General features: G+C 53.6%; 1 protein-coding gene across 2 annotated transcripts in view; it reads right to left on the bottom strand.

The window, feature by feature from the left end:
* Positions 1–17,796, bottom strand: part of ACOX3 (acyl-CoA oxidase 3, pristanoyl) — a 55,392-nt gene that overhangs the window by 28,577 nt on the left and 9,019 nt on the right. For both annotated transcript variants that reach the window (XM_025385942.1, XM_025385943.1), the window contains exons 6-10: positions 15,634–15,777; positions 12,732–12,820; positions 6,436–6,532; positions 3,513–3,695; positions 1,171–1,293 (exon numbers count right to left, since the gene is read on the bottom strand). In XM_025385942.1, coding sequence (XP_025241727.1) covers positions 1,171–1,293; positions 3,513–3,695; positions 6,436–6,532; positions 12,732–12,820; positions 15,634–15,777 — 636 coding nt within the window. The remainder of the gene's footprint in view (positions 1–1,170; positions 1,294–3,512; positions 3,696–6,435; positions 6,533–12,731; positions 12,821–15,633; positions 15,778–17,796) is intronic.

The raw sequence follows: 17,796 nt of genomic DNA, 5'->3' as shown, positions 1-17,796 counted from the left end.
TGCAGTGAGCCAAGATCGCACCACTGCACTCCAGCCTGGGCAACAGAGCGAGACTCCGTCTCAAAAACAAACAAAAAAACAAACAAAAAACTTTAGAGACTGATTCAAGCTAAAAGAAGAATTTTTACTTTTAAAAAAGAAATAAATTATAAAAGAAAAACAAGAGGAAGACACACACACACACACACACACACACACACACACACACAAACGTTAAGTCCAATGACCCATTTTATGAGTGTTTTCAACTTCACATAAGGGGCTGAGTCGAGGCCCTCCTCTGCCTGGGTTAAACCGCTGAGTTTCAGAAACAATGAGCCCGGTCACCCTTTACAACATTATTCACAGAAGAGTGTCAGAGCTGGCAAAAGCTCCACTGACTCACGCTCCCAGGAAAACACAGGCTTAACCCCTTCAGTGGTCAGAAGCACTCCCTCCTCAGGCCTCCCGAGCCTGGGATTTGCTCTGCCACCAATCCTGCAGGTCATCCCTTCGCCATCACCTGCCGTGAATGCGGACACCAGTAGTATTTCAAGATATGCTAATTAGATGCAGGCTTTTTCTGATGTTGTGCGTAACTGCAATCTGCAGTATTTCTCCTCTGCTTCCAAACATGGTTATTTCTTTCGATTCACATTTCACTCTTGCTCAGGAGGCAGCAGGAGGGACAACGGAAAATCAGTTCATAACCATCTACAAAGAAATCCGTTCTCGACGTCTCTTTATGCCGAGGCTGATCTCGGGATTTGCACGCTTGTTTCTGGCACAAATCCTCTGACTGTCAACTCAAATCCAGTCAGTGGGATTCAGACCTTTGTGCAGCTGTTTACAAAAGGCTCAGAACCATGAAAGCCACTGAGGGGCGGGTAATGTGGATTTTGCAAAACCGTCATGTTCTCAAAAGAAGACCAACAGCTGAACTCACAGACTGGAACCAAGAGTCGTGTCAGCACATCCTTGAGAGGCAGGAGTGTGGACGCGTGCCCAGCCCGTTCAATTGCAGCAGAGGCCAAGAGCTCCGAGTGGGTGGGAACAACTGGAGGAATGCGTCCTAGGCTCTGTCCTTGCAAATCAAACGACTGATTTTGCTTTGAAATGAAGGCCGAATCTGTGCTGCTCCAACCGTGTGAGATTCAAACGATGCTGCTGAGGAAGCAGACACCACCTCACCTGTCTGGCGCTGCAGTCTCCCGAGGCATGTCCTCGCTGGAGCTCCACCAGGTCCAGGAAGAGCGACTTGGAGAAGTGGTCTAAGGCGTAGGCAGCTGCCAGATACGGAAGCAAGCGGCATTGCTAGAACAGACAAGACACCTGTGTGAACACACCACAGTTCCCATGAAGGGCAGCCCATCCTAGGGACCGTGAAAGCCAGTGCAGGGAGAGGCCATCAGGGCCGTGCACCCACTAGTGCTGAAGGTCTCCACGTGTCTTCCCGGCACATCAGAAAACCTTCATCCTGACACGCTTTCAACTCAGCCAGTTCGGCTTTCACCCATGGCCCCTGACGGACAACCCCAAACGCAATTCCCTAAACGGCCACTATTCACAGCTGTCCCATCAAAGTCACTACAGAACAAAGTGCCAGTCCATCTGTGAACTCAGAAGGCCGCGCTGCTAGGGGCCAACTCCCCGGCACACGGACTGACTGGCTGACAGCACGTGCCTCATGAGCCTGTGAGGACGAGGCTGTCACCCTGGGACAGATGGGAAAGCTGAGGCCCACACAGAGCTGGCAGCCCCTCGAAAGGCAGAGTGCACGTCTTTTTCACTTTGTCTGAAACAGCATAGGGTCCACCTATTGTTGGATGGGTGGGTGGCTGGGTGGATGGATGGATGCATGTATGGTGGGTGGTGGGTAGGTAGATGCATGGGTGGGTGGATGGATGAATCCGTGGATGGGTAGATGGATGGGTGGGTGGATGTGTGGACAGGTGGGTGGATGCATGGATAGGTGGGTGGATGCATGGATGGGTGGGTGGGTGGGTGGCTGGGTACATGGCAGGACAAGCCTGAGAGGATCCTGAGGAAACCGCCATCACCACCATGGTCTAATGTGTCAAGAGTGCTGAGCTAACATGGCACCAGCTGCCTCCATGCCCTAACTTTTTTAATCCTCACACTGATCCTAGGAAGAAGTTTTATCATCAGTTCTAATTTACAAATGATAAAATGAGAGCATAGCAAAGCTAAAGACCTTGCCTGAGGGCACAAAGCCAGTTGGGGGTGGGCCTTGGTGGTGAGGTCAAGCATGGTGGCCCCAGTGCGCTCTCTTGACTGCCGAGCTGCCCTTGGCACCCAGAGTGCTGTGACCATACACGGGAGGGGATGGGTGCCACACAGGCATGAACAAGAACACTTACTAAACAGGCTCATAGCTCTGGTCAAAGGATGTGGAAAAAAACAACTGCAATTCTGTTACAATTTCCTCAAAGTTTCACCCAAATCTACCTTTGTTCATGCACAGCTTGGTCTGGGACCTGGGCCTGAGTTAGCCTATGCACTTTAACTGGATTTCCTATTTGATCCTCAGTTCCCCCACCGGTAAAATGGGAGTAATCCCAACCCTCTTAGCTGTGAAGACCAAACCCATGGCACAGGGCTCATGCCCTGCAAGCACCACAGGAACGTTCACTGCGAAAATTCATCCCCCTTCCGTGAAACAACATCTGTGCTTTTCCACGCTGCTGACTGGGCTGCGTGTGTGCACGTCCACAGCTGCCCCGTCTCTGAGGACGTGTAGGGCCCACGCTCTGTGCCCACGCCACTGTTCTAAATGCCATCGCAGTGAACAGGGCTGTACGCTCAGCTGCTGCTTCTTCCAGATCACCTGCCAGGCATCATTTCTTAGGGATGGGATGAAAATGTCAAAGAGCATGTACAGGGCATGCAAGGCCACTGCCTGCCAAGCTGTGGCGGCTTCACCTGAACGTGCGGCTGTGCACACATCCACCTCCCAGAGCTGCCCCATACTTGCTTCCTTCTGGCCGGGTGCGGTGACTCACACCCGGAATCCCAGCACTTTGGGAGGCCGAAGCAGGTGCATCACCTGAGGTCAGGAGTTTGAGACCAGCCTGGCCAAAATGGCGGAACCCTGTCTCTACTAAAAATACAAAAATTAGCCGGGCATGGTGGTGCATGCTGTAATTTCAGCTACTCGGGAGGCTGAGACACGAGAATCACTTGAACCTGGGAGGCGGAGGTTGCAGTGAGCCAAGATCATGCCCACCGCACTCCAGCCTTGGTGACAGAGCAAGACTCCATCTGAAAAAAAAAAAAGACTTGCTTCTTTCCATCGTCCTTATTTTGGCTACTTCACATATACTCTTTTTAAATTAAAAACCATTTACTGGAAGCCTTGTGGCCTGAGGTGCCGCACTCCTGCTAACTAATCATCCTGTTAATTGCCTTAAGAGCTTTGATCAACTCCCAGTAACCAAACTGCAACTATGTAAAAGAAGTGAATTTGCACATAAAATAGAAAGACAAAGAAAGGATGCTTGAAAACCCTGTACCTGCATTGGATACTCAAGCACGGCTATTTCCTCCTCCTGGGTGGGTCCAAACTGACGCCGAGTGGCTGAGAAGCGAAGAGCGATGGCTATGGCCAGCTTTAGGTTAACGACGGCCAGGCTCAGGATGGAGACCCGGCCCGAGGACAGGCCCCCCAGGGACACTCCGAAGCGCTGCCTGACGTCCTGCGGAAGGAGTGCAGATGATGAGCGCAAGCCCGGCCGCGCGGCCACCTTGGACAGAGCGGCCTAGAGGCGAAGGTGCCCTCGTTTGTTCATTCAGAGTAGACTGGTGCCCACCTGCCCATGCCTCATCCCCAGGGTGCCCCAGGCACAGGACGGTGCGGCAGTGGGTACAGGTGTCACTGATGAACTGTGGATGGAATGGGGGCACCGGGGAGGGGACACCCAGCTGCCTGGAGAAGGGACAGTCCTTGCAGAGGGAACGGTATGACAGCACTGGGTAACAGTGCTCCCACTTTGGGGACTTGCGGGACTTGCAAACCATCTGCCTGGAGATTCCAAGGCCCACCTTTAACCTTGGCAAGAATCAGATGTGGCCTGTACTGCCAGAGGGCAGGGGCGGAGTCCATTAAAGGCAGCCATGCCAGGGGGTTTCACGGACACCTCTCCTTCCCTGTGTGCCTGTGAACAGGCAGTTCCTTTACGTGCGTCTAGCTGGAATCTTCCATCCACTACCTCCTCACACGCATCACCGGCGTCAGCAGCGGCTGTTGCTAAGGCCTGTCCAGGCTGTTGTGGGCACATCCAATCTACAGCCCTTGCCACGTGATCTGACCGTCCTTCCTGCCCTGCCCCTTGCTGCCCCATCAGGCCTGCTCCTCTGACCATCTAGGTCCTTCTTCCAAGGCAGCATGGTAATTGTGTGTCTGAGTGTATTGATCACACTCTAACACAGGAATCACAGTCTCATTGTGCTTAAAAACATATTAAGCCGGGCGCAGCGGCTCATGCCTGTAATCCCAACACTTTGGGAGGCTGAGGTGGGCGGATCACCTGAGGTCAGGAGTTCAAGACCAGCCTGGCCAACATGGTGAAACCCCGTCTCTACTGAAAATACATAAATTAGCCAGGCATGGAGGCGGGTGCCTATAGTCCCAGCTACTCGGGAGGCTGACGCAGGAGAATCACTTGAACCTGGGAGGCAGAGGAGAGGCTGCAGTGAGCTGAGATTGTGCTGCTGCACTCCAGCCTGTGTGACAGAGCAAGACTCCATCTCAAGAAATATATATACATATATATTTAAAGTGATTTCCCTTTAAGGGTATAAAATACGATTTCGCTGTCTTCATGCATTCACTGTCGTGTTTGAGAAATCTGAAGTTCAAGTGTTTTTTATTCCACTGGAGTCAGATCTGGAAGATTCTAGAATTTTCTCTTAGGAATTCCTCAATTTCTCTACCGTGTGCCTGGGTACGTGCATAGGTACTTTCTTACTTTTCCTCTTTGGTCCTCCATGAGTCCCTTCAACCAAAGGCCTTCTTCTCCTCTCTCATTTAGAGACATTTCTCTCCTTTATTTCTCTATACTTCATTTCTTTCTTTCTTTTTTGAGATAGGGTCTCGCTCTGTTGCCCAGGCTGGGGTGCAGTGGTGCAATCATGGCTCACTGCTGCCTGACTTCCTGGGCTCAAGTTATCCTACCACCTCAGCCTCTCAAGTAGCAGACTACAGGCATGTGCTACCACACCCAGCTAATTTTTGCATTTTTAGTAGAGATGGGGTTTTGCCACATTGCCCAGGCTGGTCTGGAACTCCTGGGCTCAAGTGATCTGCCCACCTTGGCCTTCCAAAGTCCTAGGGTTACGGGCATGAGCCACTGTACCCAGCCTTCATTTTCTTTAATCCTCTCCTTCTGCCTTCTAGAGGACAAGTTTCCAATCCCTAATTCATCCTCCTGAGATAGTCATCCCATCTGCTGTGCTTGTTCTTCCAATCACTTTTTTTTTTTTTTTTTTTTGAGACGGAGTCTCGCTGTGTCTCCCAGGCTGGAGTGCAGTGGCGCGATCTCGGCTCACTGCAAGCTCCGCCCCCTGGGTTCACGCCATTCTCCCGCCTCAGCCTCCCAAGTAGCTGGGACTACAGGCGCCCGCTACCACGCCCGGCTAATTTTTTGTATTTTTAGTAGAGACGGGGTTTCACCGTGTTAGCCAGGATAGTCTCGATCTCCTGACCTCGTGATCCACCCGCCTCGGCCTCCCAAAGTGCTGGGATTACAGGCTTGAGCCACCGCGCCCGGCCCAATCACTTTATTTTTAATTGATGTTGGATCTCCGTTTGTGAGCAGCTCCTGGTCTCGTGTTGCTGTTCCCATTCTGGGCACCCTGTGTGTCTCTGGGCATCCCCATCACGCTCCTTCTCCATCGTGCTTCCTGCATGTCAGATGCTGCATGCTGCTGGGAACTGGTATTCCAAGCGTGTGTGCTTGGGGGGGCCCATCTGCTGTGAGCTCATGATTCCTGAGGGCCATCAGCTACGACCTGGGCCATCGCCCCCCGAGACCATGATCTCTCTTCTGCTCTCCATGAACTTAAACCAGGCGTGAGTTCTGGACACCAGGGGACTCTGTCGTCCCCCTTTGTGGACAGTTCGCCAGGAGACCCGTTTCCTTTGAATCTTCAGGAAAGCATCACTGGAAGTGGGCAGTCCTCTAACTGCAGCCCTCGAAGGGGAGTGGGCATTGTCAGACCCAGACTCACCCCCTGTACACCAGCACCTGGTGCTGTGGCTGTCCCGAGTCCCCTTCTAGTGGGAGCACCAGAACCCAAACCAAGAGAAGTATGCCCCAGCGACGCCTGGCCCGTGCAGAGGGGTCTCCTTTCCAGGCGCAGGGAGGAGCACAGAGCCAGGCCCTGCAGAGGAAGGCACTGGGAAGCGCGGCACACAAACGGACCCCATGCCTGTACCTTAAAGGGGCTGACGTAGGTGCCCTCGGGGGTGACGTCTCCCATCCGGTTCAGGAGGCTCTGGCGAGGAACTCTGACCTTGTGGAACATGGCGAAACTGTGTGGGGAAGCAGCAGGGCTTCTGTTAAAAGGGGGTCCTGCCCTGAGGCTCTTCTCTTCTCCCCCAAGGGCAGCCGAAAAGGTGATGCAATCCCCGAAGACAAAGAAAATGACAGAGGGCACGCCAGTAGACAGGAACATTCAACCAACTTTCTATTCAAAAAAGTAGTCTAGGCAGGAACAGTGGCTCATGCCCAGAATCCCAACTCTTTGGAAGACCGAGACAGGAGGATTACTTGAGCCTAGGAGTTCGAGACCAGCCTGGGCAACACAGTGAGACCCTGTTTCTAAAAAAAAAAAAAAAAAAAAAAAAAGGCCCGGTGTGGTGGCTGTAATCCCAGCACTTTGGGAGGCCGAGGCAGGAGGATAACCTCAGGTCAGGAGTTTGAAACCAGCCTGACCAATATGATGAAACCCCGTCTCTACTAAAAAAATCAGCCGGGAGTGGTGGCTTGTGCCTGTAGTCCCAGCTACTTAGGAGGCTGAGACAGGAGAATTGTTTGAACCCGGGTGGCGGAGGTTGCAGTAAGCCAAGATCTCGCCACTGCACTCTAGCCTTGGTGACAGAGCAAGACTCCATCTCAAAAATAATAGTAGTAATAATAATAATAATAATAAAAGCATTGTGTATATGGTAAGTTGTACTCCAGGTACAGAACTCCAGATATTCAACAGAAAAGACAGGAACTGTGTTTCCAAAGATTGGAATCTCTGATTCTCATACTTCAATCTCAAACCAGAATCCACAATGTGATAATATTGGCAAACTGAGGTTTAAAACTCTTAAGTCAAACAAAATAAGTGGTGTGATGGCAGTGGTGCTCCCTCGGCAAGCAAACTCACTTCTTTTGAACAGATGAGCATAGGATTACACACACATTGTTATGGCTCATGATGTGTTAATAACCAAAGATATCTGTTATGGTCGTCTGGTCAGGAAAACTTATTCCACAACAGTCTAGGGAATAAGACTATGCTAGGTTATGAATATTACATAAACTGTGCAAAAACCCCCCAAAACAAACTTCAAAATATCAATAGTTCCTATAGCAACTTATCTGATTCCTAAGATCACATGCAATGCCTTAGGGCAGCAGTCCTCAACCTTTTTGGCACCAGGGACTGGCTTTATGGAAGACAATTTTTCCACGAATGAGGGGGAGGTGGGGGTGGTTTCGGGATGATTCAAGCACATTATATTTATTGTGCACTTTATTTCTATTACTATCACATTGTAACACATAATGAAATAATTATACGATTTGCCATAATGCACAATCAGTGGGAGCCTGAGCTTGTTTTTCTGCAACTAGATGGTCCCATCTGGGGGTGATGGGAGACAGTGACAGATCATCAGGCATTAGATTCTCATAAAGAGCAGCACTCGCCCTAGATTCCTCACATGCGCAGTTCACAGTAGGATTCACGCTCCTATAAGAATCTAATGCCGCCACCGCTCTGACAGGAGGAGCAGCTCAGATGCTCGTGCGAGCAATGGGGAGTGGCTCTAAACACAGAGGAAGCTTCGCTGGCTCACTGGATGCTCACCTCCTGCTGGGTGACCTAGTTCCTACCAGGCCACAGACCAGTACTGCGGGCTTGGGGACCCCTGCCTTACACAATAGTCTTTTACTAACCCACGGAAAACACCGTCTACAAAGAACAATCGCACATGCTGGGAGGGAAACGGAAGCACCCCCCGTTTCCTGCATGGGCTCTTCCTTTAGTCCTGCTCTGGATGCCCCCATACCCCCGTCGCCACCTGGTCCCAGGCTGTCAGCTCTGCCGGCCTGGCCCAATTTGCTTCCTCCCCTACATCCCCACCTAGGACCCAGCCCCTCCATCCCTACTCAGCTCCCCTGAGCGGATTTCCTGCAACAACCATATTGGCTCTTCCCTAACTCCACCTCTTCAGCCCGTCCTCCCTGTGGGAGCACGGCCCTTTCCCAAAGGCCTTCGGAATGGCAGTGGCCAATGTGGAGAGTCCGCCCAAAGCCGACCTCCGTCTGCCCCTCTAACAGCAACGACGCCTTGCCGTGAGGTGGTCCCGCCTGCCTGTGGTGCCCCATCCACCAGGCTCTCTTCTGGCCTCGTGCCCTCCCTGCAGTCACTGTTGACACCAGGCAGCCCTTGGCCCACCTGGGAATTCTGTGCCCCACCCTGGGAAGGGTATGAGGCGGACCCCAGGGTGGGGTCCCTCGACCGTCACCTTTCCTGGTTCCTGGGTGAGCTAGCTGCCTCTCAGCAGTCTCCCGGGGCTCACCCCCTTCTATGAGGGGGCCACCGTGCATGGGGCCTCCCAGACTTAAGGGACGGGCACATAAGTGGCATGGTATGAACAAGCCAGGTGGGGTCAGATGACATCCTCTGAGGCATAAGGGCCAGGCCAGGATCCCGACTCCTGGGACAGCCTGAGGGAGAGACACAGCAGTTTCCATGCTCCCAGAAGGAGCCAGGCCCTGGGGCCGGGTGCGGATGGGGCTGGAGCTCCTTAGGGAAACCTGGGCGACCTGGTGAGGGAAGGGCTCTCAGCCGCTTTGCCGGGCACCTGCCCACCTGCAGGAAGCGAAGGGCAGTGGGGGTGGGCCAGCTCCTCCAAAGCCCTAGGCCCGACTGCCCAGCTGGGTGGCAGCTTCCCCCATGCCACAGCCGCACACTCAGAACACCCCACCGCGTGCGAAAAACCTTGCCTTGGTGCCAACAGCCCCAGCGTGCTCCAGCCTGTTACCTGAAAGCCACGGAATGCCTTTTCCAGTATGAGCTGGTCACAGTCAGCGCGCTTTTCAAGCAGTGGAAATTCTTCGCCCATTCTCACCACACGGAATATATGTATACTTGCAAAAACATTCCCGTGAGTTTCAAGGAAAGCAAACTTCCACGAAGTCTCATGGGATCCCTTCTGTTCCACAAAAGCTCTCCAGTGGCGGTCAGATGTGGTCAACTCAAACGCAAGCCAGATCCCCGGCGGGCGATGTGTGCGTATGTCACAGGTGTGTGTGCGCACAGCACAGGAGGGGTGTGTGTGTGTCACCGGACATGCATATGGCACAAGAGGCCTGAGTGTGGCGCAGAAACCCTCACACACCCCAACCCCAGGAGCACCCAGGCCTCAGCACTCACCCCGCACCCTGGGCCTCCCGCTTCATATCACAGCAGCTTCCTTCCTCCCTTGGGGCCTCGAAGGAACCCCCAGCCCAGCCCAGTCTGCCAGAGCAGACCGTTGAGTTTGGCGGGCCTCCTCCCAGCCACTGCCTCAGTTCAGGGCAAACGCAAGGAGAAAGACCCTTAAATGCAGCCCACCTTAAGAGTCTGGCTGAAACTATCACTTGAAAACATCTTTATGGTTTTGCTTTTAGAGCTATTTGGCTAAAATTAATCCACACAATTTACATTTACCTCGGATTTGTAGGCAGTCATCCCACATACCCAGGAGTTCTTGTAAAGTGACAAAATCTAACCTATAAATTGTAACCACTTTTTTCAAGATAAATGATTTCAACATTGGTAACAAAAATCACTAAATGATAACGCTGATCTTGGAAAAGATGGACATCCAGGCAGAATTCAGCGGGGAAACCTGGAGGGAACACCGCTATCACTGCGCCCCCTGCTGGGCGCACTGCCCAGACCCGCCAGCCCTGGATGGGAAGGTGCATTTCTGGAAAGGGGCAGAGAGCAGGTCTCCAGCATCACCCCTGCTGGCTCCCATCCCAGCCCGACCTCGGCCTTCAAAGGCTCAGGGATCAAAGATGGGCGCATCCCACTGCATCCCTGTCACCCTGCAGAAAGCCATGGTGGAAAGGCTCTGGAGGCATGGGGACCTGGCTTGGTAGAGCAGCTCCCAAGCAGTATCAAAGGGTTGTCGTCATTGTGTCCACGGTGATCCTATAGCAGACCGTATTTCTGAGTCTTACAAGAGCCTTTACCGTATCAGTGTGATGTATTAATCATTAATGGTTTGATCTAATGCTCCTTTGACTATTATCCCAGTAAGAGGTGTGGATTCAATCTCTAGAAATACATTTATTAGGGGGGAACCAAGTGCAGGGTTTCTCTGCAATGTCCCAAAATAATGTCAAAGCCTCTCATTCATGAAACTGAAAGAGCAGTGAAGAGCCTTGCTCACACCCCAGGCCACCCACTGGATGTGACAATTCACCACCGCCATACGCCCGGGAGGAGACGTCTGCCGGGCCTCACGTGTACACATAGGACACTTCAGTAGATGGGGTAACGGTGCCTGTGGCTGCATAGACCTGAACGGGATCAGCCAGGTCTAATGAAAGGATGCAGGTTCTCCAGAACAACACAGTGCCTCCCACACCCCATTTCCTGCATGGCGCTTCAGAGCTTCTCACCCCGAGGCCAGAGCCATCCTTCTCAAACAGACCAAACCGCATCACGTTCTCCCGATGGCTGGGGGCTTCCCGCTGCCCTGAGGGCGAAGGGCCTGAATAGCGACCCTCCATACCCGCCACACAGGCACTGTCTCTGCCAAGCACCTCCCAGGCACCCTGAGAAAGTAGTCATGCAAGATAATTGGCAGCCGCAGGTCGGGGTAACGCTCTCCTCCCTGCTCACTCCAGCATTAACGAGTAGGTTCCTTGTGTTAATGTTGGTATAGGCCAGTGAGAACCCAGAATTCTGCAGGACAGGTGGAGTTAGGAGGGCTGTGCAAATGTGTCTTGTTTCGCTTTTTTTTTTTGCCTGAAATCACAAGAATTTGCTTTTTAACAATGTCCTTTTACTTTCTTCTCAAGTTGACACTGTATACAAATCAATCAAGATTTTCCTCTTTAGTACAGTCTGGCGTCCTGCCGGTTTTAAAGGACTAGCAGAGATTTAAAACACTCCCTGCCTGTCACCCTGACTTCTTAGAAGAGACAGGCAGAAGGCGGTTTCTCCACGGCTGGGCAGATGCCCACTGGCCCATCTTCTCCCTCTGGAGACATCCTGGTCACAACCACCAGTTATTTCTAGCAGCTCCTCAAGGCAGCCTCCTCTCCCCTCCACCAGCCTTGCTATGAAGCCGCATATCTAGAAACACTCTTGAGACATCTTGCAGGCCATCAGGCTCAGGCATGGTCACACATTGTCCCACTCCCCCCAAGCTATAAATCATCTCGTGGGCACAGAGGGGTCTGCACCCTGCTGGGTCAGGCTTTCAGGGAGATGGCGTGTGGAGTCCAGCATTCCCAGTGAGGGAGGCACCAACCGGGCCAGTGGCCAGGAAGTTCAAGCCCGGCCTGCTCAGGCAGGACCTGGCAGGGCCCTGGCACAGGGACCTCTGTTGTCACCTACTTTACGGATGAGGAAATACCAAGAAAGCTGGTCAAGGTGACACAAAGGGCTGGCTGCACACCTATCTCAATCCAAAGGTCATGCTGCTAACGACCCGGAGCCCCAAAATCCAATCCCTCAAAGACCCTCAAGGCCCTTGAGGCCTGGCCTCCCCACCCTGCCCCCATCCCAGCACCCGCCTGGGCCTGACACTTCCCACTGCTCCCTCCACCTGAAACGCTGCACATTCCAAAATCACTGGCCACTTTTCCCCGGCCACCCAGGCCTCCATGAGGCCATCAAGCATTCATTAGTCTTTCCAGGCCCCTCCCCAAGCCAGGGTGTGCACGCCCATCCAACCCTTCAGCCAGGCCTTGGCCACACCAACCCGGTGTCACATCTGTGCTGCTAAATGGATATCTGTGGGCTGATGAAACAAATAAACTGGCGGAATTCTCTTTCTAACCACTGTGACACTGAGATTACCCGGAAAGCAGCAAGCCCACTCCGGAGGCAGAAACTGCAGATATGGGTCCCTCGAGATCAGCATGGATGTGTGTGGAGGCCGAGCCGGGGGAGGCTCAGGATGCTGGCGAGGACCTCACACAGAGGAGGCGGCCCTCCAGGCAAGGGCCCCACCAGCTGCATGCAGAGGCCTGGGTCTGATCTGAGAGAGGGGAGCCGCCTGCCAAGGTGAAGCTGGTTTGCTGAGGTCTCTGATCAAGTTGGCCTCCCAAAGTGGAGTTCAAGCAGGACATGGCTACTGCACGCACAGGGGCTAGGCGTAGGTCCCCACAGCGTTTCAGTCTAAGAGGGCAGGGCACGGCACTCATGGGGCCGGTGAGATCTCAGACATGAGCGACACACAACCTGGGCCTCGGCAGGAAGCTCAGGGCTCAACAGCCTCCATCACTCACCCGTTATCCAGACCGTTCTGCCCGAGTTTCTTCCCCATGTCGCCGACCATCACTCCGGGCATGGGGAGAAGGGTCTTCGGGTCCCGGATCTATACAAAGCCACAGAAAGCAGCAAACAGCAACTGTTACAATCACACAAAAATCAAAACAAATGTGTTCAGAAACCCACAGGGTGGGCCACAGGCTCAACGCTGGGCAGCTGTGGGTTAAACCATCCTCCAGAAATGATACATCCAAGTCCTAACCCAGGACCTGGGAATGGGAGCTTATTTGGAAATAGAGTCCTACAGACATAATGAATTTAAGAGCATCAAGATGAGGTCAACCCGAATCACCCAGGCGGGCCGTAAATCCCACGGCAAGTGTCCTGTGCGAGTCAGAAGAGGAGTGGGCGTGGGGAAGAGGGGGCCACGTGGAGACGGAGGCAGAGTGCAGCGCTGGGGCCACAGGCCTGGGGCCGCCAGGAGCTGGAAGAGATAGGAAGGATCCTGCCCTGGAGCCTTCAGAGGGAATGCTGCCCTAAAGACTCCTCCATTTCAGACCGCTGGCCTCCAGAGTTGGGAGAGTATATTACGCTGTTCCGAGAGCCCTGGTTTGTGATGCTTTGCTGTGGCAGCAGTGAGAGACTAACACGGGGGCCGGTGCTGCTGGGAGGACGTCGGGAATTTCATACTCATGTTTTAGACTCAGGAATTCCCGCTAGATCTTAGTAAAGTGATAAAATGGCTGCGCAAATAGGTGCGGTGGGAGAAACGGCTATGATTATTCTGGTCAATCACCATGCCCCAAGATACAGGGCCAGCCAGCTGATGGCTGCACACTGTGGGAACCCAAGGGAAAGGACGTGGAGCTCCAGCCTTGGGCACTGTTACCACAGGGATTCCCAACCATGGGACGCGCCACCTTCCCCTTCCCCACCAGGGGACACGGGTGGTGTCTGGAGAGATTCTGGTTGTCTTAACTGGAGGGAGCTTTGACACAGAGTGGACAGAAGTCAGAAGTGCTCAGTCCAGCCCAGGGCATACAGGGCACCCCAGTGAGCGCTACCCAGCCCAAACTGTCCACAGTGCCAAAGTGGAAAAGCTGCTTTAGAGAAACATGGAAGTGGTGCTGCTGGGAATGTAGCTATGTGCATGACCTGCTAGCTAGCTTCTGTTTATGTCTGTGAATTCACCATCTAACTTCACTGAACTCTAAAATAAAAAAACACTCCAAAAGGGCTAAACCCAAATGTAAACATCCTCTCCTTTTCTAAAAGTTTTCAGCAAGACCCAATAAAGATTCAGACACTGTCTCTCTCACACACACACACACACACACACACACACAAAGAAAAAACCTGCAAAAGATGCCCACTCCTCCACCCATCAGCTCAGGTCTGGGACACGGAGCACAATCCTGTCCAAATAACCCCAAGACCACCGTTTCCATCCCTCCTTATCAGGCAGGAGGCCGTGGCTCTGGGAGGGGACTCAGGTGTCCTGAGCACTTGGTGCAGTGGCGCTCCGATGGCGAAAGGAGCGCCACAATCCTGCGGAGTGTTTTTAGCACAACATGAATGAGTCTAAAACACTGCGGTTCTATGGCCCAAAAATCAGACACGCCGAAAGCTGCTGAATTCTAGTCCAGGCAACTCCACTCCAGGTAGAAATCTATAATCACAGAAACAAGGTAAACGGGCCTCAGGTAACTATGATGCTGTCATAAAGACATATTTGGCCTTGTCCCTGCTTCCCAGCACACAACTCCTAAAACCCTTACTCTCTGCAGTGGTGGGAGTCTTGTGCGTGCTCATGAGATGGCTGCAGACCCCTAGGTAGCTTCAGGATGAAGACCAAGGTGCAATTAGGGGGTTGGTCAGAGGCACAGGCCACAACCTGGACTTGCCATAGGCATCCAAAGGGTTGGGGAGCTTCTGTGGGACTGAGCCCTCACTGTGGGGGGGTCTGAGGCTCACCCCAGGTGAACAGCATCAGTATGAAGTTAAATTAGAGGACGCCTAGCTGCTTTCTGCTGCAGAGCTGCGTGCTGGTGGGGAGAAACCCACACACATCTAATGTCAGAGCGTTGTGTTGGCTGCATGACAGTAGGAAAACCATTTCGGTTTTGTCCTGTATCCTTAAAATGAAAAAAATCTCTCTGGTCTGCATTAGCTCAAACGTCAGGTCAACTGAAACTTAACATGAGCAACAAAAGAAAAAAACAAACATAAAACTGGACTTCATTGAAATTGAAAAACTTTGTGCATCAAATCAACTGGATGGTCTCAGCCAGAAGCCTTGGCCAGGCCCTCTCAGCTGTGTCACTGGGGGATATTGGGCTGGTTGGTTCTTTCTAAGGCAAGGGCAGGGCTGTCTGCACCATGAGCGGAGCTGCAGGATACACTGTAGGTGGGGCTGCCTGTGCACCGTGGGAGGGGCTGTGGGATATACCATAGGCGGGGCTGTCTGCACTGTGGGCAGGGCTGTCTGCACCGTGGGTGGAGCTGTCTGTGCACTGCGGGTGGGGCAGTAGGATACACTTTGAGCAGGCCTGTCTGTGCACCGTGGGCAGGGCTATCTGTACTGTGGGTGGGGCTGTCTGTGCACTGTGGACTGTGGGTGGGGCTGTCTGTGCACTGTGGGCAGGGCTGTCTCTGCACTGCAGGTGGGGCTGTAGGATACACTGTGGGCGGGGCTGTGGGATACACTGTGAGCCGGGCTGTCTGTGCACTGTGGGCAGGGCTATCTGCACTGTGGGCGGGGCTATGGGATGCACTGTGGGGTGCTCAGCAGCGTCCCTGGTCCACTCACCAGATGTCAGAAGCACCCCCCACCTAGTTATGACAAAAATGACTCCGGACATTCCCAATGCCTCCTGGGGGTAAACACTGCCCCCACTGAGGGCCACCCCAGTGTCCTACCTGCACGATAAAGGGATGCAGCCCATGGCACTGGTCCCCCGGCACGTGCAGCTTAGCAAACACCACTGCGTGAGTGGCTGTCTTGCCCATGTTGCCAACCCAAAATTTGGCAGCTTCGAAATCAGGGGAATGTATGATGAATTCCTGCACAAGGGAAAAAGGTTGGTTATAATTAGCAACTGAAGCACATGCAGAATTGGTGTTTTCCTTTTAGACAGGCTCCATTTTCTACGTTCAAAATCTCTGAGGCAAGAGTCGAAACTGATCGCACATTTCAGCTCTTGTATGGCACGGGCAGGCCTCTTTTTTAAACAGAGCCTATTCCTGGGCCTTATGGCTTAAAGAACCTTCAGATGCAAAATACTCCACAGGCAGGCAAATGCTTCTGGGGAGTTTCCATTATCGGGCACAGTCTTCGTCCCTGACCACACCCCTCAGGTGGAAACCCTGCCCTGCAGTCCACTCAGTCCTTCAGGACATCTAATTCACAACACACCGCTGCCCTCTGGCTGTCTCTCCCATCCACAGCTCCATGATTGACAGTTACATCCCAAACGCCCCAGCACAAGGCAGCCGCTCAGCACATCAGAAGGAAGGAAGGAATGAACGCATGCGTGAACTAGCAGAAGGGCTGTGGCATCGCAGCGTTCGGGGTTTGGCTAGAAGGGGTGTGGACGGATCCCCCAGGAACACTGAGGGTGCTGCATGGGTTGGGAGCGAAGAGCAGGTGGGAACAGGCAGGAGCTGGACTGCTGGGGCTGGGCCTGCCCCAGGGGTGTCTGCTGGGAGCCCCGTGAGTAAGGCTGGGAGGGAGGATGTGGACCAGCAGCACTGTGTAACGTGGCCGGGATCTGCAAAGGAACAAAGATGAGCGCCTTCAGGCAGACAGCCTACAGGTGGCCCACAGAGCCGCCCTGGGCCGCCTTGGGAGACACCGATCCTCCACATGGGGCTTGCCAGTCACTGCCAGGGGCTGTCAGTGGTAAGTTTTGGTTCTGGTTCCAGCCCCTGCAGGGTGGGAGGTGCCCGGGAGGGCTTCCTCCTGTCCAGCCAGTGGGACTCTGTAAACCGAGAGTAGTGAACAATCATCCTACAGGTTCTGAAGTTTCACTGAGAAGTAGGAGGTGGGGTGGCTGCCAGCCATGCCTTCTGTTCTCTTCTCTCAGGGGACCACCAGCTCTTTGCCTGCCAGAGTGAGGAGGGCTCCCAGTCTCAGCCAGTCTCTCCCCATTCACTCTTCAGCACGTGGCAGTTCTGATACCTCCACCTGTCACTCATTCTCCGCAGTGCAGGTGTGCACTGCAACACCAGCCCAAGCCGGCTCCTCGGGGTCTGCCCTCCTCCACACAGATCTTTCCCACCGTCTCAGCTGTCTGGCTGCCTCCTGTGCCCCGGCATACTAGCTTTGCTCTCCGGAGGGCCTCCATGGCACCTGGCACACCTCACTTCTCCCTGCTGGTGTCTGTGTCTCCCCCCGGCCCACAGCTTCAGGATAGCAGAGACCTGTCTGCTGTGCTCACCGCTTCCTGCCCAGTCTCAGAAAGCTGTGCCTCCCACACAGCAGGTACCCAGCAATGCCTGTTGTCCAAATAAATGCTCAGCCAGCAGCCCAGCCTGGATCCCAAGCACCCCAACTCTATGGATCTGAGGCCACACTCTGACCTCCGCTTAGGGATCAAATGCTAAGAAGGAGGTGGAAATGGGAACTGGTCCTCTGATACCCCACCCCAAGGCTACCTGGGTGCTGTCGTCCATCTGACTGTCAGAAAGGGCCCCACTTCCTGGCACTGCAGGCCACAGGCAAAGAGGGCAGCAGGAGGAGAAGCAGCCATGGGGCGAGAAAGACCTGCATTCAGATAAAGATATCTTGTGGCGGCCGGGCGCGGTGGCTCAAGCCTGTAATCCCAGCACTTTGGGAGGCCGAGACGGGCGGATCACAAGGTCAGGAGATCGAGACCATCCTGGCTAACACGGCGAAACCCCGTCTCTACTAAAAAAAAACACAAAAAATTAGCCGGGCGAGGTGGCGGCGCCTGTAGTCCCAGCTACTCGGGAGGCTGAGGCAGGAGAATGGCGGAAACCCGGGAGGCGGAGCTTGCAGTGAGCTGAGATCTGGCCACTGCACTCCAGCCTGGGCGACAGAGCGAGACTCCGTCTCAAAAA

The sequence above is a fragment of the Theropithecus gelada genome, chromosome 5 (genome assembly GCF_003255815.1).
Source record: "Theropithecus gelada isolate Dixy chromosome 5, Tgel_1.0, whole genome shotgun sequence".
NCBI lineage: Eukaryota > Metazoa > Chordata > Mammalia > Primates > Cercopithecidae > Theropithecus > Theropithecus gelada.
The sequence above is the reverse complement of the archived record's forward strand: the minus strand, read 5'-3'. Positions and strand labels throughout refer to the sequence as shown.